Source organism: Brassica napus, chromosome A9, assembly GCF_020379485.1.
Source record: "Brassica napus cultivar Da-Ae chromosome A9, Da-Ae, whole genome shotgun sequence".
Lineage (NCBI taxonomy): Eukaryota > Viridiplantae > Streptophyta > Magnoliopsida > Brassicales > Brassicaceae > Brassica > Brassica napus.
The window spans coordinates 1,946,262-1,973,752 of record NC_063442.1 but is presented as its reverse complement, the minus strand read 5'-3'; the positions used below and the strand labels follow the sequence as shown (position 1 = coordinate 1,973,752).

Here is a 27,491-nt window from a genome sequence, read left to right as displayed (position 1 = left end):
CAAGCGAAGTATTTGTATTTCAGCTTGTCTTTGTATAGCATTTGAACATGATTTTTTAACAAGCGAAGTATTTGTATTTCAGCTTGTCTTTGTATAGCATTTGAACATGATTTTTTAACAAGCGAAGTATTTGTATTTCAGCTTGTCTTTGTATAGATTTGTAAATATATAAGTTGTCTGGAAGAAATAAGTCGTCTGGAAGGTTTTCCAACTGGACGACTTACAAATAAGTCGTCTAGAAGGTTTGGACGACTTATTATAAGTCGTCTGGAAGGTTTTCCAACTGGACGACTTACAAATAAGTCGTCTAGAAGGTTTGGACGACTTATTATAAGTCGTCTGGAAGGTTTTCCAACTGGACGACTTACAAATAAGTCGTCTAGAAGGTTTGGACGACTTGAAGGGATAGTAGAAGGTAGTCTAAAAATAAAATACACTTGAAGGGATAGTAGAAGGTCGTCTAAAAATAAAATACACTGGACGACTTAGTAGAAGGTCGTCTAAAAATAAAATACACTGGACGACTAAAAATTTAGTCGTCTGGACGGGTAATCAAGACTGGACGACTTAAATTTAGGTCGTCTGGACAACTAGTCAACTGGTTGTGTACATTGTGGTTTCGTATGGCCAGTTTCCTTGCAGTTTGAGCATCTCCGTGCCCTGTGTTTCTTCCTGGGTTTGTGTCCTCTCATCCTAGATAGCTCCAACCAAGATTGCCATCTTGATTTCTTCGGTCTCCCCCGACCACGCTTTAGTTCTGGAGGAAAGCATTCTCGTTCCTCAATATGTTGTGACACGATAGGATATATATTCTCTGAGTATCCTGCATACAGATAATTCTTTGAGTACAGTGGACATACAAGTGTGGAGATATGCAAACCAGCATGTATTCCAGCAGCTATAGCATGAGAGCAAGGTATTTTCTCCACTCCATAGACACCACAATCACACTTTGCATGTTCCAAATCAACCACACAGTCCATTTTGCCACCTTTGACAAAGAAATGCCATCCATCAATTGGTTCGACCGTCATCGTACCCGCTATCTCTTCTCGAACAGCAAGCAAGTATTCAACACCCCGCTATGTTCAGTTGTGAGACTCAAAGCATCTTGTCTCCTTTTCCAATACCATTTTCCTAACTTCTGCCTTATGAACTCCAGCAGGAACGTAATCGGAAATCCTCTTGCTCGCTTCAGTGCGGAATTAATAGATTCAGCAATGTTGCTTGTTTTTATGTTGAACCTGTTCCCCTTACAATAAACCCTTGACCATAGCCTGACGTCGGCTTTCTCCAAATACGTTGCAAGTTCCGGGTTTGCACTCCGTATCTCAGCCATGTACCGGTCAAAATCGTAAACCGTGTGAGCATAAGCAGCCCCTTTCACCAAGTACATGAGATGTTTCCCTTTAAACTTTTTGACAATGTTATCTTGAAGGTGATAATAACATATTCCTCGGGTTGCCCAAGGAAACACCTTATCACACGCACTTTTAATGGCCTTGTGCCGGTCGGAGACTATCACCAGAGGCTTGTCATGAGATATACAACTAGCCAATTTTGTGAAAAACCATTCCCAAGAAGGTATATCTTCCTCATCCACGATCCCAAAAGCCAATGGGAATATCTGAAAATTGCCATCTTGTGCGGCTGCAACTAACATAGTTCCTCCATACTTTCCACTTAGGTGAGTTCCATCCACCACAATGACCCTTCTCTGATACTTAAAACCTTTGATAGAAGCTCCAAAAGAGAGAAATAGATACTTAAATCTTTTCATAGAATCAAGTTCTATCGCCGTGATAGAATCAGGATTTGCAATGGAGATTTGCTCGAGATATGATGCCAGACGCGAATACCCTTCTTCTGCTGATCCTCTCACCAATCTTTGTGCATATAACAGTGCTCTGTATGAAGTGGTGTAATCAAGCGCCATGCCAAACATGTTCCTCATTGCATCAGTGATATGCTGCGGAGTTATCCCATCAATGATTCCAACACGATCAATGAAAAGACTACCTACATACTTCGGAGTACAGTGTCTCCGCTGAGCGATTCGGTCTCCCGCTGAGCATAAATGTTTTTCCACATACTTTGTTACCCAAAACGTGTTTGTCCCATGTTTGACACTCGCTCTGACCTTCCATCCACAATAGCTAACCGGACATGTTGCCACAACGAGAGTTTTCGTTGATTTGTATAATCTGAAAGAAAACTTACCCCTCACTGCTGCCAACCGCAGCTCTGAAAGCAGTGCACCCTTGCTAACAAAACTCTGGTTGACATAGATACTGGTACCATTCGATTTTCCTCCTTCAATAGCATTTGTCTTAGCATATGTCTTTTGGATTTCTTCAAAACAAATATTATCATCATCTTCCTCGTCCTCATCTGGAACCTTTCCATAAAGACTGTAATCCCCACCATTCTGATCCGTTTCACCAACAATAGAATTATCAGCATCCTCCTCCCCATTTTCCTCCTCCCCATCTTGATTTTCATCTTCAACAAACTCATTATCACCAACATCTTCAAAACATTCATCAGCTTCATCATCATCACCAACATCTTCTTCCCATTCACCAGCTTCATCATTATCACCAACATCTTTTTCCCATTCACCAGCTTCATCAATATCCCTTTTCTCTGAAACCGTTTCGACCTTGCTGCGGCTTGATACACAAAGACATACTCTATGGGTTTTGAGTATCTCCAGCAAGTTTCGAACTTGTCTATCACTTGTAACATGAATGGGAAGACTGCCTGGAGCCATCATCATTTCTGCTGGTAATGAGTAGCTAATCTCCACACTCACTGTTCTCATGTCCAGGTTATAATCTTCTTGAGCCATTGCAACAAGTTCAGCATGTGTTGAATCTTCATTCAATAAAAACAATCTTGCTCCTTTGAGATCATCAACCACAAAATCCCAACGGAAATCTCTCAACAACCATTCTCCATACACTGCATGTAACTGAAAAATCATCTGCAAATATTCAAAATAAAACACATTAGTAAACATAGAGAAAATGAAGAAGTTCAATAAACATTGCCGCAGACGACTTAGCATTAAGTCGTCCAGAAGACTTAAAGGTAAGTCGTCTAAAGAGGTCACTTTTGCAATTGAAAATTAAAAGGGACGACTTAATTCTAAGTCGTCCGGCTTTGTTTGTTAAAAAAAAAACTTCAGACGACTTATATATAAGTCGTCTACGAGAAACGGGCTAGTTTTGCATTTGACCGAATCGTGTCAGATCTTTGACTATTTCTGGACGACTTATAATTCAGTCGTCTCTGGGAAAGTTAAAATTTCAATATTTTATGAAAACTTGACGACTTACGTGTAAGTCGTCCTAGGTTAGTTTTGTAATTGAAAAATAAAACTTGAAATTTAACTTTCTCCAGACGACTTAGATGAAAGTCGTCCAGCTAAACGACTTAATTTAAGGTCGTCCGGGATAAGCAAGGTTTGACCAGAAAATTGGGAAAAATTCTGGACGACTTTGCTTTCCCCGGACGACTTTAAATTAAGTCTTCTGGAGGGACGACTTTATATTAAGTCGTCTGGTTAAAGTTAAATTATGAAGTTTTATTTTTCAATTACAAAACTAACCTAGGACGACTTACACGTAAGTCGTCAAGTTTTCATAAAATATTGAAATTTTAACTTTCCCAGAGACGACTGAATTATAAGTCGTCCAGAAATAGTCAAAGATCTGACACGATTCGGTCAAATGCAAAACTAGCCCGTTTCTCGTAGACGACGTATATATAAGTCGTCTGGAGTGTTTTTTTTTAACAAACAAAGCTGGACGACTTAATTTAAGTCGTCCGTTTGACCAGAAGACTCATCAGTAAGTCTTCTACATACAGATGACTTACTAGTAAGTCTTCTACGCGAACAGATCTTGAAAAAAAATTCAAATTCGTACCTTAAACTAGGTGAGATGACTTCGTTTGCACACAGGGTCTTCTCCAACCACCCAGAACCTCAAACGAAAGCAACCGTAAGTCAAAACGAAAGAAATATGGCTATGTCAACCATAGCCCATATTTTGAATCAAAAGCTTGAGTTTTTTGGATGAATATAGAGAGAAAGTGAAAGAAATGTTGTTTTTAGTTCATAACAATTGAAACAGAGAGAGTGTAAAGAGATTTACGTGCATTAAAGGGCATTAAAAGCTCCAAACAGTTCGTACAAGGTTGTTGCCACTATTCATTGCAGTGACAATATTGTAAATACTTGAAGAAGATGAGGTTGAGACAGTAAAGAAGCCATTTTCGAAAAAAAAAAAAAAATGTTAATGGCATTTTCGTAGATAAACTGCAGGTGTGGGGTTAAAATCTCAAAAAAAAAAAGAATCAAAAGAAAAGGTTAGTTTTCTGTTTGACTCCAAGTTTTGAGTCACTTTTGCAAAAAGCCCTATTAAAATAGAAGTACTTTAAATTTTTGTTTGGCAACATAAATGACAGTTAAAAGAAAATTTAGTGTTGTTTGGAAACGTAGATAACAATATATTAAAAAAAAAAAGTAACGGGCGTATGTTATCAAAAAAAATTGAAAATTCATTATATTATGAAGACTATATATATAGATCAGCTTTAAATTATACAAAAATGGCTAGCCCAATCTAATTACCAAAAAGCATATTTGTCTAAAATAATCATAAAACAAAATTTAAATTTTATATACATATTTCAAATCAAAATATTAATTTAAAATTGATTTATATCAAAAATTAATTCAAAAATATACATATATTCAAAAATTGATTTTACTAAAATGTTTTTTTATAACCATTAATATAAAAATGTTTTAAATATATTTAAGAAAAATACAATACAAAGCAATTTCAAACACCAACGTAAATTATGATTTTTATATTTCATATTAAGTTTTAAAAATATAATATATATGATTATTTATATGATGGTACGTACAAAATACTATTAATTATATGATTACTTATATGATGGTAGGTAAGAAAACACGATTAATTATATGATGACACATATATGATATTTAATAGTGACAGGAAAAAATAAATAACAACATATTCTTGCAATATTATATCTTCTATCCTATTAAAGTAGAAGTACCTTTGGAAATGTTTGGAAACAAGAATAACATAATTAAAAAGAAATATAATGTTGTTTGAAAATATGGATAGCAGTATACTAAAAAAATGAGCTTATGTTATTAAAAGAATTGAAGTCCACTATATTTTTTTATAAATTATCTGTTTGGACCAGATTTAAAATATACGAAAATGACTCAATCTAATTTTTTTGTGTGCAACTGGTCCAATCTGATTAACTAAAAACATATTTTGTCTAAATTAATCATTAAACAAAATTCAAAACAAAAATTGATTCAAAAATATACATGTATTCAAAAATTGATTTTTACTAATGTATTTTCCAATAACCATTATACAATTGTTTTCAATATATATAAAAATATAATACAAAAGAACTAATAGATTGAGTAAACCTTTTTTCTAATTTTTTTATGGACCACTGAAATAGAATTAGATATACAATACTAGAAATAGCTATAATATTTGAGTTATAATATCAAATCAACAATGAAACAAAAAAATTAATATATGAATGTATTAGTATTCCTTTATTCATATTACAAATACAATAATAGTAAAACAATAATATATACATGGACCATAATTTTTAAAATCCAACAATTACCAATTAGTTATGAATTTATAATATTCTTACAAATTAAAGCAAACACCGCATTATCGAGTATTATCTTAAAAGAAGAAGAAGAAATACACTTATTTAGTCCAATTAAAGAATTCTTTGGCCGGTTTATTATTTCTCACTAAGGAAACTCCTCTAAGTTCAACAATATATTCGCGTATCTGGCCACATCGAGAAGTGGCGGCTCCTCTATATGCTGTCCATATTACAAGAGAAGTCCTACTCTTTACATCCCTTAATTCACATTTCCACACTATTCTCTTATCTCCTTTCTCCTCAACTTGAAATTTGAATATTTCATTGAGTAATATATGATTGATACCTTTGCTTTCGCCTCTGTTGGACCAGCAGGTGACAGCCAGTACATGAGCAGCTCCAAGTTGGTTTTTAAATTGTAAAATGTTTGGAGTGCATTTGGAAATTTGTCCGGAACTTTCTTTAAAACCATAACACATAACAAGAACTAACATAAAATTAATGAGATGATTCATTTTGGATCTAAAGACTCAATGACCCAAAGTGTAGTATTTATAATTTCTTTTGTGTGATAAATAAGGTAATAGGCTAAATATAGACACGCAAATATAGACCAACCAAACTTATGGTCGGATGAACATTCGGTGTCTAAAAATAAGGTAAATCCATAAGATCAGATCTAATAAATTAAAAATTTAATGTTGACCACTATAACTAAAGAAACCAAAAAGTCTAAGATTGTCGGGAAGTTACGCAAGTGTAATACCGAGAGGGTCTCTTCGCATCACTTACTCTCTTCTTGGTAACATAATGTATTCCATATGTTGGTCTACAGATCGCACGGATTGGCACACTATTAGAGTAGTAAACCAATTAGTCCAATTGTATTTTGGTTTAGTTGGTTAAGCGTCTATTACATAAACCGGAATCAGATCACTGTATAAGGGCTGACGTCCTCTTCCATTTTGTGATCAGTCAACTGAAAGTTTATCACACAAATTCATCTGTTTTCTTATAAAACCGAGGTTACGCCATCTACATTTTCAGTTAATTTTTTGTGCTTAATTATTTCACCCTTTATATTATAATTAATTAATTATTGCACAGTTCTGTATTTTTTTACATTTTAGAGTGTTACTAGTTAAAACCCTTGTTCGAAAACGCGACCGTCTAGCCGCTATGCGGAGGTTGGCCGCGGTGAATATGTTCAAATTGGTGTAGCTAAATGTTGAGCAATCATAACCATAGAAAAAGACAAATTTAAATATATTTTGAAAGTATGAACTACTGTTGGTTTAACTTGTACTGTTATGAACTACTGTTGGTTTAACTTGTACTGTTGCATTTAAGTACTGATTAGAAAGCAAAATAAAGAATTAATGTTGTTATTAATGACAAATATATATCGAGCGAACAAACATTAATAAAATGTTCTTTTATGTAAATAAAAAAATTCAACAAACGCACTTTTGACGAAATAAATAAATCTATATTATAATAGATGAATTTTTGTTCTTTTTTTAGGGTGTTCACTTCAGCATTTCATTTATTTTGGTAGGACTCATCTTTATGTTTTTGTTTTAATATATTATATATTCGTAAAAAATTACAATAAATATCAATTATTGCATCGGTTTACACATCTTTAAAAATGTTAACAATCCGGATTCGAATAGAAACCATGGATGTTTTGCATGTTTTTATTATTAAATTTAATTAAAAGAAATTATGACTTTTACAATATTCTTCTTTAGACTTTTAGGTTTTCTGCAATATAGACTTCGACGGCTCATAAACTTTCACGAGTTATACATCAATTTCCTCGTTTTTATCATTTTCATGAAAACATCACGAATCTTTATATATACTACTCGATTATAGGATGAAACGAGCAAAAACTAATTTTTTTAAGAATTCTGATTTTCGGACCGAATCAGTCTAAATCATCACCGTTGGTGCCCGAGTTACGTTTTTCCGGCGATTTTACGCCCCTCGGCGGTGAGTTTCGAACAGAGTTGTGTAATGAATTAATGGTCGTTAGGTCATTTTAATTAACTCGTGGCCTATCGCACCCAGTTTCTACATAAGCCTTAAAAGGTAAGGCTGATGCGTCAGACAGACCCAAAGAAGTCTCCTAATTGTCTATTCTTTTTCACTGTCTCTAAACTAGGGCCTAGGGTTCTCCCACTTCGTCGCTTAACTCTCACCTCCGATGATAAACCATTACACTCTAAACCGCTCTATTCAGTGTCGCGTATCATTGAAACTCTTTAAATTGATAGAATTTCATAGTCCTACTGAAAATTTGATTAATATAACTTTTCTTTGTTGTTTGTTCTACTTTCCGAAGTTGTCCACTAAGACATGTACGCCATGGAAGGATTCACTAATTTTCCAGACTTCAAAATCGTTTACACAACCGACAACTACAGGAACGACCAATGAAAAAGAAACACAACTTCTTGGACGGACTAAGAAAGTTCGTACATACCTGAGAAGAGCTCATGGAGATTCATTTTTTATTTCTGTTAAAAGATCTCGCCTTGACCATATTTATAGGGTTATGTATATTCTCTTACTCTATGTCTAATAAAAGGTTTCACAATTGTTTGGGGTTTTTAAACTGTGGTAGATAATTATTTTTTTATACTTGCACAATTTGCGGATTTATTGGATAGCTAATGAGGATGGCAATTAATCAGCGTATCAGATGTTGAATCTCAGCGGATATGTGGGTATCTGTCTGACATATTCATGAGAAAAATGTTGCTAGATGTCAAATTCATGAAGATAAATCGGAAACTCTTTTAGACGTCCATACATAAGATATGAAATATCAACACATAAGAAATCACCGGTTATTCTCATATCAACCTAATCAATCTATTATAATATAGACTATATACAATACATAAAAACTAGGGTTGGACACTTCGGTTATTTTCTCGGTTCGGTTCGGTTTGGTTAGTTCGGTTCTAGTATTTTTCCAACTGAAGTAAACCATAGTTAGTTTGGTTCGGTTCGGGTTCGGTTCAGTTTATATTCGGTTCGGTTTGTATTCGGTTTGATTTGTATTCGGTTCGGTTTATTTTTTGGATCGGTTTAATTAGATTCTTCTTAGTTTATTTTTTCTAAGTGAAATTATGTTTTACAACATAAATTATGTAAACATAAAATATGTGAACTAAATTCAATATTAAACTCAAACAAAAACCTTTAAAAAGTTACAAAAAGTATATATAAGAATGAAAACAAATGAAAGTTAACTTAAGTAAAAAAAAACAACATCATTAAAATTAAAAAGCCTCCAATGAATGAAATATTTTAAAGCAAATATTTTGATGATTACATATTAGGTTAGAAGAATATATGTTAATCAATAAAAAATAGAAAATATGTGGTTTAATATTAGAATTTTAGTATATTGGTATTACTAATATTTTTAATTTAAATAATTACAAAAACACATCGGTTTCTCGGTTCGGTTCGGTTAAAAACATACTTAGTCGCCATCTGTCTGCTTTTCAAAGTTCCTACTTTTCCAGCAGAGTTTATACGGGTCTACAGTTAGTTCGGATCGGTTAATTCAAAATTTGGTTAGTTTGGGTCGGTCGAAATCTCACCGAAGTAAATCAAAAAGAAATTTGGTTTGGTTGGATCCGGTTTTCGGTTAGTTTGATTTCAAAATTTCTTACCAATTTTTTTTTTTGGTTTTCAGTTAAAGTTTATGTTTAAATTAAATAAAATTCAAAAGCTTTTAGTTAAATTCGGTTATTTTAGTTATTTTGGTTCGGAAAAAATCCGGTTTGAAATTTTGTTAAGATCGGTATTGTTTGGTATTTTTGTAATAAAAAAACTCAGAACTAACCTACCCAACCGAATCACAAACCAAATTTTTTTAGCTGTCGAACTGAACCGAACCTTCTAACCAAACCGAAAACCAAACGTTTGGGTTTGTTTGGGCAGATTCGGTAGTTAACCGCAGGCCTAGTTTATAAGATCACAAAAGCTTCAGACGCATAAGTTCAAATGTCTCGTACATTTAACAATATTGTTTCAACAACACATAAGAGACAGACATGAAATCATGTAGAGGAAGATAATACAGAGACAGTAAAAGTAAAAGATAAACTTTTCCCCCAACTTCAAATCCTTCTTTGAGATCTTATACCACATTTCTTCCCCTCCCTTAATCCGAATCTTCATACACTTCACCATCCGATAGCTCATCGAAAGTCCTCATATCAAGCTGGTACCTCAACAACCCACCAATCCCACCAAACCCTCTACAGAACTGTGACCCTTCTTGCGACTTATTAGTCACAAACTCAAGCGTACAGCCAAAACGTTTATACTCATTAGCAAACCATTCAAGCAGAGGCATCTTCTCCACAATTTCCAGCTCCGCATTGCTCTCCGCATCATGGAAATTGCTCTGATCGTTCTCCTGCTCCTTCCCCAAATGCTTAATCACAGTCTCCCCTGTGGCACCGTTCTTCAGCTCATACCTATTGATGTCAAGATTCTCCCACACTATCAGCGTCTCAACCGCACCCATATCCAACGCCTTCAAAGTATCATCAACCCCGAAAACGTATTTACCAGTGTCTTGACTGATCTCCTCGAAGTACTTCCCAATCAGCTTCTTCTCCTGAATGAACTTCACGTTGGATAGAATCTCAGCAGAGAGCTCGATGGCTTGGTTGAAACCGTTCTCTCCTCCGTAGGAGACATCAACCACATTTAGTATCTTAGCTTGCAGACGAGGATCAAAGAGCTCAGACTGGCTCAACTCGGTCTTGAAATCCGCGGAACCGGCAAGGATCAACCCAGAGACATTAGGCTGGCTAGTAGCGGGGTTGATGTAGAACTGAGTAGCAAGCTCAGCAGTCTTCCTCACGTAGTTATGCCTCTTCTCCATCCTAAGCCTGGCGAACCGAAGCGCGGACTGTCCTCCCCTCCCATGCTTCTTGGGGAGGTCAACAGTGAACTTATGAAGGACCTCTCTCGTGTTCCCGCTCAAAGTCCCAAACAAAGTCCCGTTCCCGTCCATGACAATGAACCCAAACTTGTCATCGCTCTCGAGAAGCTCGTTCAAAGGCTCGGTGTGGAACTTGTTGTCGCAGAGGTAGAGGGAAGCGTTGATGGGCTTGAAAGGCTCGAAGTCGATGGTGACTTTCTTCTCCTTGCCGTCGTCTGTGACGATGGTGCCGGTGTAGAGGACGAGGCCGTTGGTGGGGACTTTGTTGTAAAGCTTGAGCCTTTGCTGAGCTGAGGTGATGGCGGAGAGGACGGACTGGCGGTTGACGCGGCTCTTGATGTTCGAGGCGGTTCCGTACTCGTCGGCGAGCATCTTGGTGACGCGGGCGACTTGGTCACGGGGAGGCATTATGAGAGAGATCATGCTTGTGCCGTTGCCTCTCGCGCTTTCGAGGCCTTTGATTAGTTTCTTGATTTTCCAAATCTCGATGTTCTTGTCTGATTCTTGTTCTGCCATTTTTTTTTTTGTTTGGTTGGTTGCCTTCAACAGAAAGATCGAAACTTTAGGAAACCCAGATTGAGATTCACGCAAAGATCCAAACTTTAAGGTTGATTTGATAAGGAGAGAGAGAGAGAGAGAGAGAGAGAGAGAGAGAGAGAAGGTACCTGTATCAGCGAATCTGGCACTCTCGCAGCAGCTGCTCGAGGCGGATATGGGATCTTCTTTAGGGCTTATCTACTCTGTTTCTCGACGGGCACGTGAGTTTCACGTGTAGGCATGCAGTAACTTTTGATTTTGTTTTTTACCGCGGGACGGAGGACAATCTGAGGAAGCGACTGTTCGGTTTTTGCTAGTTTTGAGTTGTAACCTTAATGATTTAGAATCGTAAATTTTGTATATGTTGTAAAGGAATGGGGAATTTGATCTGTGTATTATTAATGAATAATAGAGATTCCTTATATAAAGATTACAAGGTATAGAAAAAAAGAAATTATCCAAAACCTAATATAACAGGAAATAAGAAAAGATCTAAAATAGAAAAATGAAAACATCCTAGATGTAAGGTCGGCCAAAGGATAGGCCGACTCTCTCTCCTCAGCCACCGATTCTCTCTTCTCTTGGACACGGCTGGGCCTTGTCTTGGTCATGGTTATGGGCCATTCACATAATGATTTATAAACAGTATATTATTAATGAATAAGTGTTTCTTTTATATAGGGATTACAAGAGAATAAATGAAAATACAATAATAGGAAATATTACAAATCATAAACATAAACGAATTAGGAAATAGGCAAGTTGTAACTGTTTCTCTCTCATCTCCAAGTCTCGTGGCTGTCTCTCTCTCTTTCTAGGGTTGAACCGTCTCTCTCTGTAAGTGTATGAGCCAGTTATAGATATCCACCCATTGATTTTACATTTTTTTTTTGCAACTTGCTAGTTTTGTACATTAGTCCAACTTCGAACAGAAAATTATTATCTTATACTAATAATTATTATTTTTGTTTTTTTGAGAACGGGCCTTCATATAATTATTAATTTTGTACAAGTTCGTAAAAGACTATAGAAACTAGAAATCAAGAAACTAAACAAGTGAGAAGTTCTCTCTCTCTCCTTCTCTCTGTTCACGCATCTCCATCTTTCATAGAGATGAAGTTGAGAAGAGAGAACCAACTTTTGCTTTTTTGTTTCTGATCTTTGATCAGATCTTTAGTTTTCGGATTAGCCGATCATTACTTCCGGTTAGCGGATTTTCTCTTCGGTAAAGCCGATTTTGTTGTGTAATCAACTCAAGATTGTGCTTTTCGAATCGTTTTATCTATCTTCTCTACGCTTGAGTTTGATAATAAAGCTTCGATTTTCAATCGGATTATATGAAGTCTCTCCTCTTTAGCAATCAAATGGTTAGATCCCGTTTGTTTGTGTTAGGCTTTCTCTTTCTTCAAGGATATACACCTAATCTTTTTTGTAGAGCTGAAGTTATAAGATATAACTTAGTTTCAGTACTTTCAATATATAATTCTATTTTCTTTAAAAAAAATATTAACTCGAAAAAAGAGTTGTATTTTAATTAAATTTTATTCGATTTTGCAAAAAGAAAGAAATAAAAATATGAAATACAAAATAGTGAGGTAGTGAATAAGATTAGAAATGTATGCCACTACGTTAACATAAAGTGAGTGAAATTGGAAATATTTTACCTTTTTCTAAAAGTAAACAAAATAAGAACGAGACTAGAAATAATAGACCAGTATTTTCCTAATAAACATAAGTGGCTTATTCATTTAAATCTAAATTATAGCTGAAATCACACAGAGCAAAGCCAGTTTTATTACCTTTCCATTTTTGTTTCGTTTTACTTACAATGAAGGATTGATCATTCAAATTGATCACAAAACCAGAGATTTCACTTTTGCTCTTTCCCTGTAATCATCTAACAATGTAGTAGTATCTGTCTGTACCACATAATCCAAAACCAACTGTAAACCATGTTTGCTTTCAAGGACCAGCATAAGATAGCATCTGACTATGACTTCCTGCATTGTATAAACTTAGCTGATATATAGCCTTCGACACAAGCTCTCTCAACTCCGGATTCTGCAGACTCGCCAACCGTTCTGCACCTTCAAGCACCGTCAAAACCTTAGCCTGTTCCAGCTGCTCATGGTTACTAGCATTCATCGAAAGGTAACACAGCAGAACAAGACACTGCAACTGCACTTGCTGCTCGAAGTTCCTTATCAGCTTCATCAGCAACGGGACGGCACCATACTCTATTATGTTCTTTGAATGCTCTGCGCATAGGAAGTTCTCAGGACACACAAACTTCTGCAACGAAATCACAGCTGTTACCGCCACTTCTTGGTTGCTGCTACCTAGCTTCTCCACCAAGGGCTGGATCATCCTCGTCTCTCTCGCCGGGAACGTCCTGGCCAACGACCCTATCGACTGAATCGCCGGGATTTTCAAAACCGGGCTATCGATTTCCTTGATTATCCACAGCATCTGGTCGATAACGGCCTTGGCAGCAGGTGAATTAGTCTTGAAAGCTGCTCGTCTAAGGTCGGCGTTAGACTCAGCAGCAGAGGTTATCTCCATAAGAGTCATCAAACAGTTATACCGCAACTCTCCATCTTCTTTCTCCACAATCTTGGCCAAAGAAAGCAACCCTTTCGTCTCCGTTATCCTCCTGCTATTCGCTACATTCCCTCTAGCAAGCATCCACAAAGCCTCCGCGCAGCTAACCTTAAGCTCGTGTTTCACCTCAGGGCTCTCGTTATCCCTCTCCTTCTTCAAAATTCTACTCCCACTCCCACTCCCACTCCCACTACCACTACCACCGATCTCGCTATACACATTAGACTTGAAACTCTTGTAAGCTTTCGAAACCGGATCTTTATTCATCTGAACAAGAGAGTGGATGCTACTGTGCTGCTTACTACTCGGCTCAAGATCGTCCACAAAGACGTCTAGCGAAAGCAACGTCACCAACGGCTTAATCACACTCTGTCTAGCGAACTCCTCTTGAGCCACCGGATCGTGTTCAGCCATCCTCGCCACCAATGTAGCTACTTTAATCTGAACCCGAACCGGAGAATCGCTAAGGACTTGGACGATAACCGGAACGCCTACATCATTAACTATACACCTAACCTTATCCTCGTCGCAAGACAACACCTTCAACACCGAAGCAGCAGAGACTTGCCCCTCGGGGGAGGACCCGTCTTTGAGAAGCTTCAGCAACGGAGGCACACCACCTTCGTCCACTATGATCTTCTTGTTCCTGTCGTTGTCTCCGGCGAGAGAGCCAAGCTGGTTCGCGGCTTCGATCTTATCCACAACCTTCCCCATCTGCACGGACGCCACAAGAGACCAAACCCAAGGGAGAATGGGATCGTTGGTAGCTATCGGAGGAAGCGAGATAACAATCCCTCCTCCTCCTCCTCCGTCGCCGCCGTCGCCGTCGAACACGCTCAGCAGCCACTTCACGTCGCCGTTAGAGGACTCGAGAAAGCCCACCACTCTACGAAAATCCGCCGCGTTGATGATGGTGCACACTCGCCGGAGCACGTTGTCTCTCCTGCACTTGCGGACGAGGGACAGCGCTCGGTCGAGATTCTTCCTAACGTCGGCGACGACTCTCCGGATCGGGCGGTCGTAAACCTGCTGCTGAGAGCCGGCGACGAGGCGGACGAGGGTCCTTAGCATCTGAGCGAGGCGATCGGCTTGTTTGCCGACCTCGCCGCACTCTGTTTTGAAGGATTTGGCTTCCTCGACGGAGGAGCGGAGGCGCTCCGCCGTGAGGAGGGAGCTCGAGAGCTCGTCTCCGATTCGGCTCTCTTGTTCCATTTTTTAAGAAAAAAAAAGGTTCAACCTTTCTATATCAAGCAATCGAAAGGTTTGATGTTATTTTTTGGAAGGGAAGACTGTGTGTTATCGTCTTCTTCTTCTTCGCTATCTTCTAGTGGGAAGGTTTTGTGGGAAACTAGTCAAGTTCCGTTTTTTTCTTCTCTGTTTTTTTTCTACGGTTTTTGATCTGACCGGCGCGTGAGGTGCACGGCTTGTCTGTGGTCTTTTTGTAATAATTAATGCGTGGAAAAAAAGAAAGGGAGGAAAAAGAGTTTGTGGAGTTAATGGAACACCCGTGTGGTGTGTTGTTCGAGAGTTGTTAACAGACATTCTTGTCATTTTTTATGACATAATAATACTAGTTTATTGGATTTTAGCTTGTACGGTAATTTTTTTAGAGAAAGGCTGTATATATCATTATATTTTCTGAAAAATTCATTATATTTTTTAAGTCGATTGTACAATATACACTACTTTAAGAACATTTCTTATTTTTTTTTTGTCTTTAAAAAAAATATATATATATATATTAAACGACGAACCAGTCGCGTACCGCCACGTGTCATTGAGGTCCGCGAACACTACAAAAATCCACCCACAATTGATTATTATTTTGCATATACAAAAGATGAATCTTGTACTTTTTGTAGGGTCCAGACCACAAAAACTATTAAGAACCTCAGTTTTTTTTGCGCGATAATCATGGTTTAAAATAGTAGAATTATTAGAACAAAAAAGATGGTAGAACTAGCTGAACAAAAAAAGGATGGCATAACTATAATTTGTAGTTATTTATAAATATATATATATATATATATATATATATATATATATATATATATATTAAACAACATCCATAAAAAAACAAACCAAAAAAAAGTCAAACTGCACCAAGAAAATAGAGAGCCAAGAAAAGTTCTAAAAAAGGATTTTTAGACCATGATTAACCCGGAGTTTTTAGAGTGAGGTTCTTAGCGGAAGTTAAGAAACTGTTTCTTAACTTTTAACTAAAAAAGCTAAGAACCGGTTCTTAAAGTCTTTATTTAAGAACCGGTTCTTAGGTTTTTTAGTTAAAAGTTAAGAAACAGTTTCTTAACTTCCGTTAAAAACTTCATTCTAAGAATCTCAGGTTTATCATGCTCTTAGAACCACTTCTAAATTTTTATTTTCCATGTGTTTTCTAACTAGCATTTTAAAATTTTTTAAAAAATAGAAAATTTAGTTATTTAATTAAAATATTATTATTTTTTATTTTTTTTGAATTTCACCTAATTTCTAATGGTTGGAGATGCTATTACGTGCCCTTCCTTCTGCACTCAAAAAACGACGAGCGCTAGATTTGTTTCGTTTTAAACAGAGATTAATTTTAAGTATTTGCTTTTTTTCCAAAAAGTTACAAATACTCAAATTAACTTTTAATGAATAAAAAACCTAGTTCTATTAACATCCCATGCTAATACTAGTTCGGAATAAATTTGGTCTATTGTTAGGACGCAAGCTTAACTTTGGTGTAAACGTAGAAATGATAAAATCTTTAATCATCTAATCAAGTAACCTTTGGCAACGTGTGAGATTCAAAAAAACTTAAAAAGACCAATACTGAGAAATCTTTGATGTTGCATGGGAATCTCGTGTGGTATGTTGACAGGAACCGTGCATGGTTCAGACAACAGTCTTGACGTGGATGATATGCAAAACAAATTGTGACAAATAGGTAAAAGTCAACAACATTAAAAAATTGATACTTTTGTTTCGAAGTAAAGCCGTCGATGTTCCTAGTGCAGCCGATGTATGTGTTGTAATGTAGGATGCAATAGCTGATGATAGGATAAAAGAAAATGGAGAGGAGAAGTATCAGAAATAGGCCAACTCTTGAACTAAAAAAAAGAAGAGATTACGTTAATTAGTATTCAAACAAACGAAGTTTCACCCTCTATTTGGTTCAAGGGTACTTGCTTTTGCATATACCGTTTTTCTATGTGATGAGATGAAAACACCCGCGTTGAGTAAGAAAATGCTAAAACTAATTTCACAAATACTAATTTCACAAACTAATATCACGATATAAGACACGTGACGTGAGTTTCCAATTCTTCAAGCGTCGTGCTCTAGTCTTCTTCTTACCTTTAACTACCAAAAATTGTTCTCATCTTCCTCAAACATTTGTAAATCACTGAATTGACACGATTGCAATAGTAATGAGTCTAACGACATTTTTATCTACAATATAACATGATTTGTCTACTTGCATAGAACGGTAATCTAGGTATTATGCATTTTCAATAATCTCCACATATAATTTTAAGGGTTTTTAAATTCGATTCAATGAAGCCAACAACGTAGAATAAATCAGTTTCATGTTCTTTGTATCAAAAAACCAAAGATCCAAAAAAAAAAACATAAACTCACAAGACAAAAGACAAGAGCTTGGTGAAAACCCAAGTGTAAATTACAGCAAGTGTACCTCCGACAGGAATCGTAACGAGCCACGAAGCAACGATCTCTTTCACCGTCTCCGCCCTCACGCTATTAAGCCCCCTCGCGAACCCTACTCCCATCACAGCTCCAACCAGCGTATGAGTCGCCGATATAGGAAGCCCTAACTTGGAAGCAAACAAAACCACCGAAGCCGCCGCGAACTCCGCCGCGAACCCTCTCGTCGGTGTAAGCTCAGTGATCTTCTTCCCTATCGTCGCAATCACTCTGTATCCCCACATGGTGAGACCAGCAACGATACCGAACCCTCCCCACGCGAGAACGTCCATAGGGATCACGATATCTCCTCCTCCTCCCGTGGCTCCTCTTTGGAGGATGCTCAACGCGGCGGCTAAAGGTCCGATGGCGTTGGACACGTCGCTGCCTCCGTGAGCGAAGGACATGAAGCAGGCGGAGAGGACTTGCATGTAGCCGAAGACTCCGTAGACTATCTCGAGCTGAGTGTCTGTAGGACCTGCGATCTCGGAGAGGAAACCAATGCTTTTGGGCTGGTTCTGCGGTGTGTCTAGTGGTTTGGTTTTGGCGAGAAGGTGGCCGAGCTTGTCCCGGATGATTCTGTCGAAGATTATGGCTCCTGCTGCTCCACAGGCTAAGGCTTGGGATAGAGCTATAGGGAAGATCTTGCTCAGAGGAAAGGCGGCGAAAGAAATGCTGGCGACGCCTAAGAACACGGCGACAGGAGCCGCTGTTGCCGCCGCTTGTCCCGGGTTTGGTGCACTGTAAACAAACTGCAAAGGACAGAAGCTTAAGCATGTAAAAAAAGAGTGGCTCGAAAGGAACAATACTAATTTATCTTTTACATAGATACTCTCCGGATCAATATAGATGATGATGTTTTAGAAGTATTTTTGTTTCAACCAATTAGATTTTAAAGTTTTTTTGTAATTGGTTAAATGGTTTTAAAATTATATTTTTATAAATTTTTTTTTTAAATGCAACTGTTTTAATCTTTGTGCATAAAGGTAAAACATCAAGTATTATGAAAAGTTTGGTTGTTGAGATTGATTTGTTTTGTTTTACTTACTCTTCTGATGCATTTGTAGACAAGAAAGGAGACTAGAGCTCCCATTAGAGGAGATATGACCCAAGATGAAGCCACTTTAGCTAAAGAACTCCAGAAAACAGCACCAGCTCCACCGTAGACCAGTCCAAACCCAACCATTGATCCCACAATACAGTGAGTTGTCGATACTGGCCATCCAAAGTAAGAAGCCACCTGTGAAAATTCACAATTACATAATCGTTTTCAGCATTAGGTTCTCTACTTATATCGTTCAGCATAGTTGTTTTAAGACACTGCTTCTGTACTTGTATCATTTTTCATTGCCATCCTCAAATGTATTAACCAATCTTGGTCTTAAACGTCTAGACGGCAAATCGGTCATAAGCGAAACGATTTATCTAAACCAATTTTTTTTTGCCTAAGCACTAATCTCATATGAAGCGTAGAATTACTGCCTATTGATTTCTTGAACATTGGTATTAAATTTACTAAATATTTTTCTTAAAACTAGTGAGGAAGAAGCAAAAGATAAGATGAGAACCTGTAACCAAGTTCCAGCAGCAGCCAAGGAAGAGAGGAGACCAGCAAAGAGCAACATATCTTTCCCTTGGAACACATTAGCCATGAGGATCCCTTTCTGCATCGTGCTAGTCACGTGAGTTCCCATCAAAAGAGCACCTGAGAACTCAAGAACCGCAGCAGTCATCACAGCTTGACGGATGGTCAGGGCTCCGGATCCGACAGAAGTCCCCATGGCATTGGCCACATCATTAGCTCCAATGTTCCACGCCATGTAGAAACCAAAGAGTAGTGTCGCGTAAGAGAGGAGCTTGGTCTTGAGAGCGAGTCCTTGTCCCAGGGATTTCATGAAGAATGGCAAGGAGAGAGCAGAGAAGGCGATGACTATGGTGATTGCCCTCGCTGTTTTGGATGAAATGTGAAAGGCATTAGCCATTCCAGAGAAGTCTCCAACAGCTTCTGCGTTACCTTTTTCATCAGAGTCGTGAGAGTTCTGTATCTGTTGATCTCCATCTCCTTCAGCATAAGAGGAGAAGCTAGCTAAAGGGTGGACGAGTTTCAGCGGAAGAGAGGTGTGTTTCTGTGGAGAAAGGAATAGGGCACTGTTCTTCTTGAAGAGAGGAGAATCCTTGGGAGAGAAGCAACCGAGAGCTGATCTAGGTACGCAGAGGTGAGAAGTCTTGAGTAGAAGAGAGTGGTTCCTAACCGAAGAGAGACCATAAGGAAGAGTCATGCCTGGGAAGAGGAGGGAAATTAGATGTGTGTGGGAATCAAGAGGAGGAAATGAGATGATGAGAATCTACAAAGATTGGGATATGGGTTATGGATGATGAAGAAGATGGTGGTGATGTTGAGGATGATGAAAATGGTGTTGCATAATGGGAATTTGATTTCAGGAGACTAGAGAGAAGGTTGGTAGTGGTGGTGGCGGCCAGGGAACGTGAGGTGGAGGTGAGAGGATTGAGTTTGGATGATTCTTTGTGTTAGCGTCAAGCGTTATGTATTTGTGTGGTTCTTGTGAAGTGAGAGGGAGCTTCTTTAGTTAGGCTTCAGGACATCACAAATGCCCACTAAAAGTCTAAAAGGATGTAAAAAAAGTTTGGAATTTTTGTTCTTTGGACGTAGTAATGAGTTGCTCAAAAAAAAAAGGATGTAGTAGTAATGAAAGAATAGAGTTAGGTGGCATTTCTTAGATTTTATATAAACGTGGCACATTTTTTTTTACAAATGCCTACCATCTTGTTTTTTTTTTATCAGCTCCCACCATCTTGTTTGACCTTGAAAATAAAGAGTTTCAGATTTTAGTTTAGTGATGTATTTTTACAAAAAGATTTTTTACCTTTCAGCTATTACAATACATATCTAAAATATAGAAACAAATCTAATTTAACTTAAAAACTTTTTATGAAAAAACACAATTCACAATGTTTTAGGACGAAACCTAGACGATACGTGAACGTGGATATCATTTCATTTTTGTAAATCATTTTCAATTTGTTTGTATGTTCGTCGTGATTTTGTATGCCACCTAACTTATAAACCACATGAATAAATCGAGTTAACTAATGTTAGGTGGCACCATCTTCTCTTATGATTCTTTTTTCTTCTTCTTTTGTTAGGAAAACTTTCTCGGGTTAATATTCTCTCATTTGGGGAATCCTTCACAAATCCAGTTTTTTTTTGTTAACTTAGTTTTTATGAAATTCAAATCTGCTTTTATTTCATTGAGCTTAGTTTATATAGCACATGAGTTGGTAGATAAAAAAAATGTTTAGTTGACCAAGTGCATGTCGACCAGACCGGTCCGAATCTTATCTAAGGTTCGCAAATCATGTTGCGCAAAAAAAAAAAAGGTTCGAAAATCATATCTTAAAAATGTTTAAGATCACTTTCACTTTCTTTAAAAAATGGACCAATCATACATACATAGAATACGATTGTATATATAATTTACATGTTAGCTAATAACTAGCCTCCCATCTAAGCAATGTTAGTCTATTCAGGGCTTTCAATTGTAAAGGCCCAATAGTAAAACAAGTTGGGCTTTATTAGTAACCTTATAAGATTTTGTGTTTTTTTCTTACAGAACCTCAAGGTCATGGAACCAAAGCTCCCACATTACACATGACACTGACCGGAGTTTCTGCCGCCGTTGGCCGTGTTCTCAGCCGCGACAAAACCAGCAAGCGTGTCCTCAACAAATCCTCGACCCGACCCGAAAAAAACTCAGCGACCCACCAAATCCTCGAGCAACTAGAACACGGTCACATCTCCAAAGCCGTCTCCCTCCTCTTCCCTTCTCTAGAGCCAGTCTCATACTGGCTATACGAGCGTCTTCTCCGCTCATGCTCCTCGAAATCGCTCGTCGTGCAAGCCCGCAAAGTCGTCTCCCACCTGGTGACGTTCTCTCCCCTCCCCCCGATCTTCCTACTCAACAGAGCCATCGAAGCTTACGGGAGAATCGGGTGTGCGAACGATGCGCGCGAGCTGTTCGAGCAAATGCCTGAACGAGACGGCGGGTCTTGGAACGCGCTCATCACTGCTTGCGCTAAGAACGAACTCCACGACGAGGCGTTTCTTACGTTTGTTAGGATGAGTAGAGACGGAATACGAGCGACGGAGACGTCTTTCTCCGGTGTGTTGAAGTCGTGCGGCTTCGTCTTGGACTTGAGGTTGTTGATGCAGCTTCATTGCTCTGTGGTGAAGCGTGGATACTCAGGGAATGTGGATTTGGAGACTTCTATTGTTGATGTTTACGGTAAGTGTGGGGCTATGAGCGATGCGAGGAGAGTGTTTGATGAGATTGAAAGCCCTAGTGATGTTTCTTGGAACGTGGTTGTGAGGAGGTATCTTGAGATGGGGTTGAACGATGAGGCGGTGGTGATGTTCTTCAAGATGCTAGAGTTGAATGTTCGACCTTTGAATCATACAGTCTCTAGTGTGGTTTTAGCTTGTTCGAGATCCATGGCTCTTGAGGTTGGAATGGTGATCCATGCCATTGCTGTCAAACTCAAATTCTTGCCAGACACGATTGTTTCTACCTCTATCTTTGATATGTATGTAAAATGCGGGAGGCTGGAGAGTGCTCGTAGAGTGTTTGATGAAACCAAGTCTAAAGACTTGAAGTTCTGGACTTCAGCTATGTCAGGTTACGCGATGAACGGTATAACTAGAGAGGCAAGGGAGCTCTTTGATTTGATGCCTGAGAGGAATATAATCTCGTGGAACGCGATGTTGGGTGGATACGTGCGTGCCAGCAAATGGGACGAGGCGCTGGAGTTTTTAGCCTTGATGCGCAAGGAGGTGGAAGGTATCGATAACGTCACTCTCGTGTGGATTCTGAATGTCTGCTCAGGTGTTTCAGATGTTCAGACGGGGAAGCAAGCTCACGGTTTCGTCTACAGGCATGGTTACGATGCGAATTTGATTGTAGCTAATGCGCTTCTCGATATGTATGGCAAAGGCGGCGCCTTTGGGAGCGCCAATGCTTTGTTCCGTCAGATGAGTGAGCTAAGAGACGAGGTTTCATGGAACGCTTTGTTAACTGGCTTAGCTAGAGTCGGCAGGAGTGAGCAAGCCTTATCTTTCTTCGAAGGGATGCAGCTCGAGGCGAAGCCTAGCAAGTACACACTCGCTACGCTCTTAGCGGGCTGTGCGAACGTTCCTGCTCTTGGTTTAGGCAAAGCAACTCATGGTTTCTTGATCAGAAACGGATATGATGTTGATGATGTCCTACGCGGTGCTATGGTTGACATGTACTCCAAATGCCGATGTTTCGACTATGCTATCAAAGTATTCGAAGAGGCGGCTGCTACAAGGGACTTGATGCTGTGGAACTCTATGATCCGTGGTTGCTATCGTAATGGGAGAAGCAAAGAGGTGTTTGAGCTGTTCATGGCTATGGAAGATGAAGGAGTTAAGCCTGACCATGTCACCTTTCTGGGGATCTTGCGAGCTTGCATACGCGAAGGCCACGTGGAGCTCGGTTTTCAGTACTTCAGTTCTATGAGCAACAGATATTTTGTATTGCCTCAGGTTGAGCATTATGATTGTATGGTTGAACTTTACTGCAAGTATGGGTGTTTGCGTCAGCTTGAGGAGTTTCTCCTGCTGATGCCTTTTGATCCACCTGTCCAAATGTTGACAAGGATAAATGATGCGAGCAAAAAGTACGGGTGGCGAAAGTTAGGAGAATGGGCTGCTGAACGGCTTCATGAATGATCATCACGAGGAGGAAAGAGATTGTGTTTTTGCATATGCACTTTTGAGAAGATTGCAGACAAATCTGGTGTCTTTTGAAGACCATGAAGAGGAAAGGGGATGCAGGAGGTGAAACAATTAGAGAGACATCATTAGTCTCTCCTGCCACTCCTAGAGGTAATCACAATTTCTCAATTTTTTTTTTCACTTTACTTATGTTCAGTTTATTGGTAAGTGTATGTTCTTTGTGGTGCTTTGTGCTCAATTCTTGACTATGTGAATTTCGGTTTCTTTCTCAGTATCTTTAATACTAGAGATGTATTAAACCAAGTCCTTTTGCAGTTCCTTGATGACAGAGATACAATCCCCCACTGACCATGCAACTTTCATAATGTAAGTTGTTCACTCTTATATAAGCTATTAATCAAGATTGATCTCTGAGTATTTGCAGTTCTTGTTATGAGGATTGTCACACTTTTTTGCGTTTAATCTCTGTTTTGTAATTTTCAGAGTCTGATATTCAGAGAAGTCTGATAATCTTTTTATCAAAAAGATCAGTGTGATGTAATTTTATTTGATATGTAAATGCAGAACCATTTGTAAATAATAACTGATGTCTTTTGGATGAATACAAGAATAGAAGTATATTATTATCAATTCATGATTAACACACCAATTAGGCGGTTTAGCACAAAATTAGGCATTTAGGCTTATTACGGTTCAGGCGCTCTTCATAGCCTTGAAGGTGACTAAAGCTTGAAATAATGAGTGAAAATTCTACTTTTTTTTTTGAAGGTTCAGAGCAGGATTTACAAATCGTAGTAGGGTTCAGATTCATTGTCTCCCTTTTGAATGTGCTTCTTTTTGGTTGCTTCAAAACGCTCTAAAATTATTTTCCCATAAATGTATAATCATTAAAATCTTTGTCACATTTCAACGGTGCATATGTTCTTGAATGTTATCCCTCCATAGCCTCAAAAAATAATGGACATAGTTAAACCTTAGCCCAAATTAGAAATCCAAAAAAGACTGGCAAGTTAGGACACAATATATTGTTGAGAACTAATGTCGTACGTAGCTCATACATTATGAGCGTCGTTATCTACGCTACACAGTGATATCATGATCGAAGTGATAGATGGATATAGTCTCTAAGCATATTGACATTGTGAGAATACAGAAGTTAAAGTTTATGCTATAAATGAAGCTAAATACAAAAGGAGCATGACTTATTACTTTTGTGGCACTTCCCCATGTTTTTAAAATTATTACTTTTTTTGTCTCGCAGTTTCTAAAATCTAAATTGTTGATAGTATATGATATTTATTGGCTATTGTTTATTTTGCTGATGTTTATGAGCCGTAATTGTTTCTAATGCTTTAACTTCTGATGAGATTATTTTAATTCACAACTACAATAAGTGTTTAGTTTCAAATTCAAGTTGCCTAATGATAAATTGGTTACTAGTAGAAATTAATTTTATATCCAAAATTTACACGCATAAATAAAAAAAACAAAAAAAACAGAATTTAATACATCATGGTTAACACAAAAATTAAAATTAAATAATTTATTATTTTCATTTAAAATTTATATCAAATTTAATAATATATATTTTAAGAAAATAACATTAAAATTGAAATATATTGATATATATACATTAATCCGCATGAGTAAGTTTGTTCCCAAAAATTAATGTTCTCCTTCAATATTAATTATGTTTTCCTAGTTTTGATAATGTCTCGTGAAATCTTTAAATTCACTGTTTAAGTGCTTTAAATATTTAAATACGTTAAAAAAAATTGTAATTTCTTTGGCTCATCTTAAACTTTTCTATTTTTTCCATTTAATGGTGGGTTGATACTCATAAGCGTTAATTCATTTGTTTTAGTTTTTATCTGTTGCTCCTTTTTTGCCAAACAAATTATTTGACTTGTGCTGAAAATAGTTCTTGTCTAATTTTAAATTTAGCTAGCATCATAAATAGATTATTAATACATTATATAAATGTTGCAAAAACAAATTATACATATTGAACATTGATACCCTGATCAGACTATCTTTGATCTAACATATGAATCTTTGTATATATTTTGTGCTCGTTTTGGCTGTTTTCGCTGGTACAGCTTACTCATGGAATGATGTAGAAATTCGTAATCAAATCGGTCCTAATATTGTTCTCCATATGAAGTGTCATATGACGAACCCAACAAATGATCTAGGAAGCAAGGATTTACAATTTAATACCTCTCATACCTTTGAGTTTAGGGATGTAGATACAATAAATTGGAAAAAAGAAGAAACACAGTGTCTTTTAAGATATGGTAGATATTACCATGATGTTCAAGTATATCGAGAATCATTTTTGACGAGAAGTGGCATACTACGTTCATGGGAGGCCAGAAGAGATGGAATTTACTTTAAAACGCGTCACGATAGACCATGGGAATTTAAATTTCATTGGATTGTTGGTAAGTAATTTTTACTAGGTGGGTTTACGTGCCATCACAAGATTATAATAATATATTTATGTATTTTATGTAAACTATGTGCAGAGCTATATCAAAATTTGTTTTATTTTTTATGTAATTTCAAACTTACCAAAATTTAACTGATATCTTTATATAATTGTATATTTTAATTAACTACCATTATATATCTTATGTATTTACATTGTCTTTAAACGGTTATAAGAATATAATACTTTTAAATATTTAGTCGCTTGTTCAACACATGAATTTCTTGTACTTTTAAATGTGTACATAATATACAATATTCAGATTTCAAATAACACAATAAATATGTGTTAAATTTAACTATATATTAATAGAATTTATTAGATAATTGATACAATGGAATAAATATTATTTGTTACAAATGTTGGTTAGTATTTAATTATTGAGATATGAGTACCGAGAATTTCGAACACAATATCTAGTTTAACAATGATATAATAATTATTAGGGAAATTTTGAAAAAACATTCAAATGAGATTATATTTTGATAAATACACCATTTATTATTATTTATGAAAACTACACTTATTTATAACTGAACTAAAATAACCTAATTAGAAATTTATAATAATTTTAGTCTCAAATCGAAATTTATTTTAAAAATCAAATATTTCCACGTTTTAAATTTAGTACAAAACTCTGTCTCATCCCAATCAAAAGAAACCTAGGGTTTTCTTTTTCCTTTGCATCTATCTACTCCGATTGATTCACAATGGTCCTATTTATCCATCTTATTACCACATCAATTTTCCATGGTCGCAATGTTTAGTATTATCAAGGTCCGATGGTTTGATTTGGTGTAGCTTTTTTTTTTTTTTTTTAGCATCCGTGTAGCTTTTTTCTTAGGTGTAAGCCATATAAACTTAAGTTTTTTGTTCTATTTAAAAAAAATTAAGAATCTATATTTTTACTGTTTTTTTCCACGCAGCTGGTAAAGTGAATTAATAATGTGGAACCAGAGCATACCCTTAACCATACGTAAGAGATTCTAAAAGTGTATCCATATAATTTGGAGAGTCAAAATACTCAAAACTGATAGAGCTATGATTAAACAATATTCCTATTCCGGACATGAAAAAAAAAAAAAAGATGAGTTAATTCTACATGTGGCAGCCTGGACTTAACCATCTGTCTCTCCTGCTATGTCATTAACATTTGAGTTAGAAGGCCTCTTTTTCAACCCTCTGTTTTGCATGATTCTTAGTCTTTGACGACTCAATCGTAACCTTCTGTTCCACATGAATATTATGTAGCGAGATTATAAGTTGTGTGTCATAGTCCGAGGTCATTTTAGCTGACATGGAAGCGGATATCACAGGTATATCTACTTTTTGTGCATCTGATAAATTAGAAGCTCCAAACAAACGAACAGAATAAGTATCAATGAAACTAATCCCCCACTACCTTTTGCAGTTCCTTGATGACAGAGATACAATCCCCCCACTGACCATGCAACTTTCATAATGTAAGTTGTTCACTCTTATATAAGCTATTAATCAAGATTGATCTCTGAGTATTTGCAGTTCTTTTTATGAGGATTGTCACACTTTTTTGCGTTTAATCTCTGTTTTGTAATTTTCAGAGTCTGATATTCAGAGAAGTCTGATAATCTTTTTATCAAAAAGATCAGTGTGATGTCATTTTATTTGATATGTAAATGCAGAACCATTTGTAAATAATAACTGATGTCTTTTGGATGAATACAAGAATAGAAGTATATTATTATCAA

General features: G+C 37.0%; 4 protein-coding genes across 8 annotated transcripts; 1 reads left to right on the top strand and 3 right to left on the bottom strand.

The window, feature by feature from the left end:
• Positions 1 to 9,717: 9,717 nt before the first annotated feature.
• LOC125575160 (eukaryotic peptide chain release factor subunit 1-3) lies at positions 9,718 to 11,448 on the bottom strand. The gene is made up of 2 exons (XM_048739282.1): positions 11,344 to 11,448; positions 9,718 to 11,218 (listed from the first exon to the last, which is right to left on the bottom strand). The coding sequence occupies exon 2, from the start codon at positions 11,192 to 11,194 to the stop codon at positions 9,887 to 9,889; it is 1,308 nt and encodes a 435-aa protein (XP_048595239.1). The 5' UTR covers positions 11,195 to 11,218; positions 11,344 to 11,448; the 3' UTR covers positions 9,718 to 9,886.
• A 1,538-nt stretch (positions 11,449 to 12,986) lies between these two features.
• LOC125577680 lies at positions 12,987 to 15,223 on the bottom strand. The gene has a single exon (XM_048739281.1). The coding sequence runs from the start codon at positions 15,026 to 15,028 to the stop codon at positions 13,178 to 13,180; it is 1,851 nt and encodes a 616-aa protein (XP_048595238.1). The 5' UTR covers positions 15,029 to 15,223; the 3' UTR covers positions 12,987 to 13,177.
• Positions 15,224 to 17,368: 2,145 nt separating this feature from the next.
• Positions 17,369 to 20,161, bottom strand: LOC125577679 (inorganic phosphate transporter 2-1, chloroplastic-like). Its single transcript, XM_048739280.1, has 3 exons — positions 19,069 to 20,161; positions 18,549 to 18,740; positions 17,369 to 18,252 (listed from the first exon to the last, which is right to left on the bottom strand). Exons 1-3 carry the CDS (start codon positions 19,777 to 19,779, stop codon positions 17,434 to 17,436), a joined length of 1,722 nt encoding a protein of 573 aa, XP_048595237.1. The 5' UTR covers positions 19,780 to 20,161; the 3' UTR covers positions 17,369 to 17,433.
• Positions 20,162 to 21,143: 982 nt separating this feature from the next.
• Positions 21,144 to 27,491, top strand: LOC125577678 (pentatricopeptide repeat-containing protein At3g26540-like). 5 transcript variants are annotated; one of them, XM_048739277.1, is made up of 4 exons: positions 21,144 to 23,280; positions 23,348 to 23,423; positions 27,176 to 27,227; positions 27,345 to 27,491. In XM_048739277.1, exon 1 carries the CDS (start codon positions 21,171 to 21,173, stop codon positions 23,265 to 23,267), a length of 2,097 nt encoding a protein of 698 aa, XP_048595234.1. In that variant the 5' UTR covers positions 21,144 to 21,170; the 3' UTR covers positions 23,268 to 23,280; positions 23,348 to 23,423; positions 27,176 to 27,227; positions 27,345 to 27,491. The 5 variants fall into 5 exon arrangements, with proteins under 5 accessions (XP_048595234.1, XP_048595233.1, XP_048595232.1 ...); XM_048739276.1 differs by lacking the exons at positions 27,176 to 27,227; positions 27,345 to 27,491 and adding exons at positions 23,589 to 23,639; positions 23,757 to 23,918; XM_048739275.1 differs by lacking the exons at positions 27,176 to 27,227; positions 27,345 to 27,491 and adding an exon at positions 23,589 to 23,918.

What these genes read in the sequence shown, in the direction of transcription:
- LOC125575160 (XM_048739282.1), bottom strand. Translation starts at nt 11,194, where the DNA reads ATGGCAGAACAAGAATCAGACAAGAACATCGAGATTTGGAAAATCAAG.
- LOC125577680 (XM_048739281.1), bottom strand. Translation starts at nt 15,028, where the DNA reads ATGGAACAAGAGAGCCGAATCGGAGACGAGCTCTCGAGCTCCCTCCTC.
- LOC125577679 (XM_048739280.1), bottom strand. Translation starts at nt 19,779, where the DNA reads ATGACTCTTCCTTATGGTCTCTCTTCGGTTAGGAACCACTCTCTTCTA. An exon ending in CTGCTGGAACTTGGTTACAG is followed by an intron (nt 18,741 to 19,068) that starts GTTCTCATCTTA and finishes GAATTTTCACAG; the next exon opens with GTGGCTTCTTACTTTGGATG. An exon ending in TCTACAAATGCATCAGAAGA is followed by an intron (nt 18,253 to 18,548) that starts GTAAGTAAAACA and finishes TGTCCTTTGCAG; the next exon opens with TTTGTTTACAGTGCACCAAA.
- LOC125577678 (XM_048739277.1), top strand. Translation starts at nt 21,171, where the DNA reads ATGACACTGACCGGAGTTTCTGCCGCCGTTGGCCGTGTTCTCAGCCGC.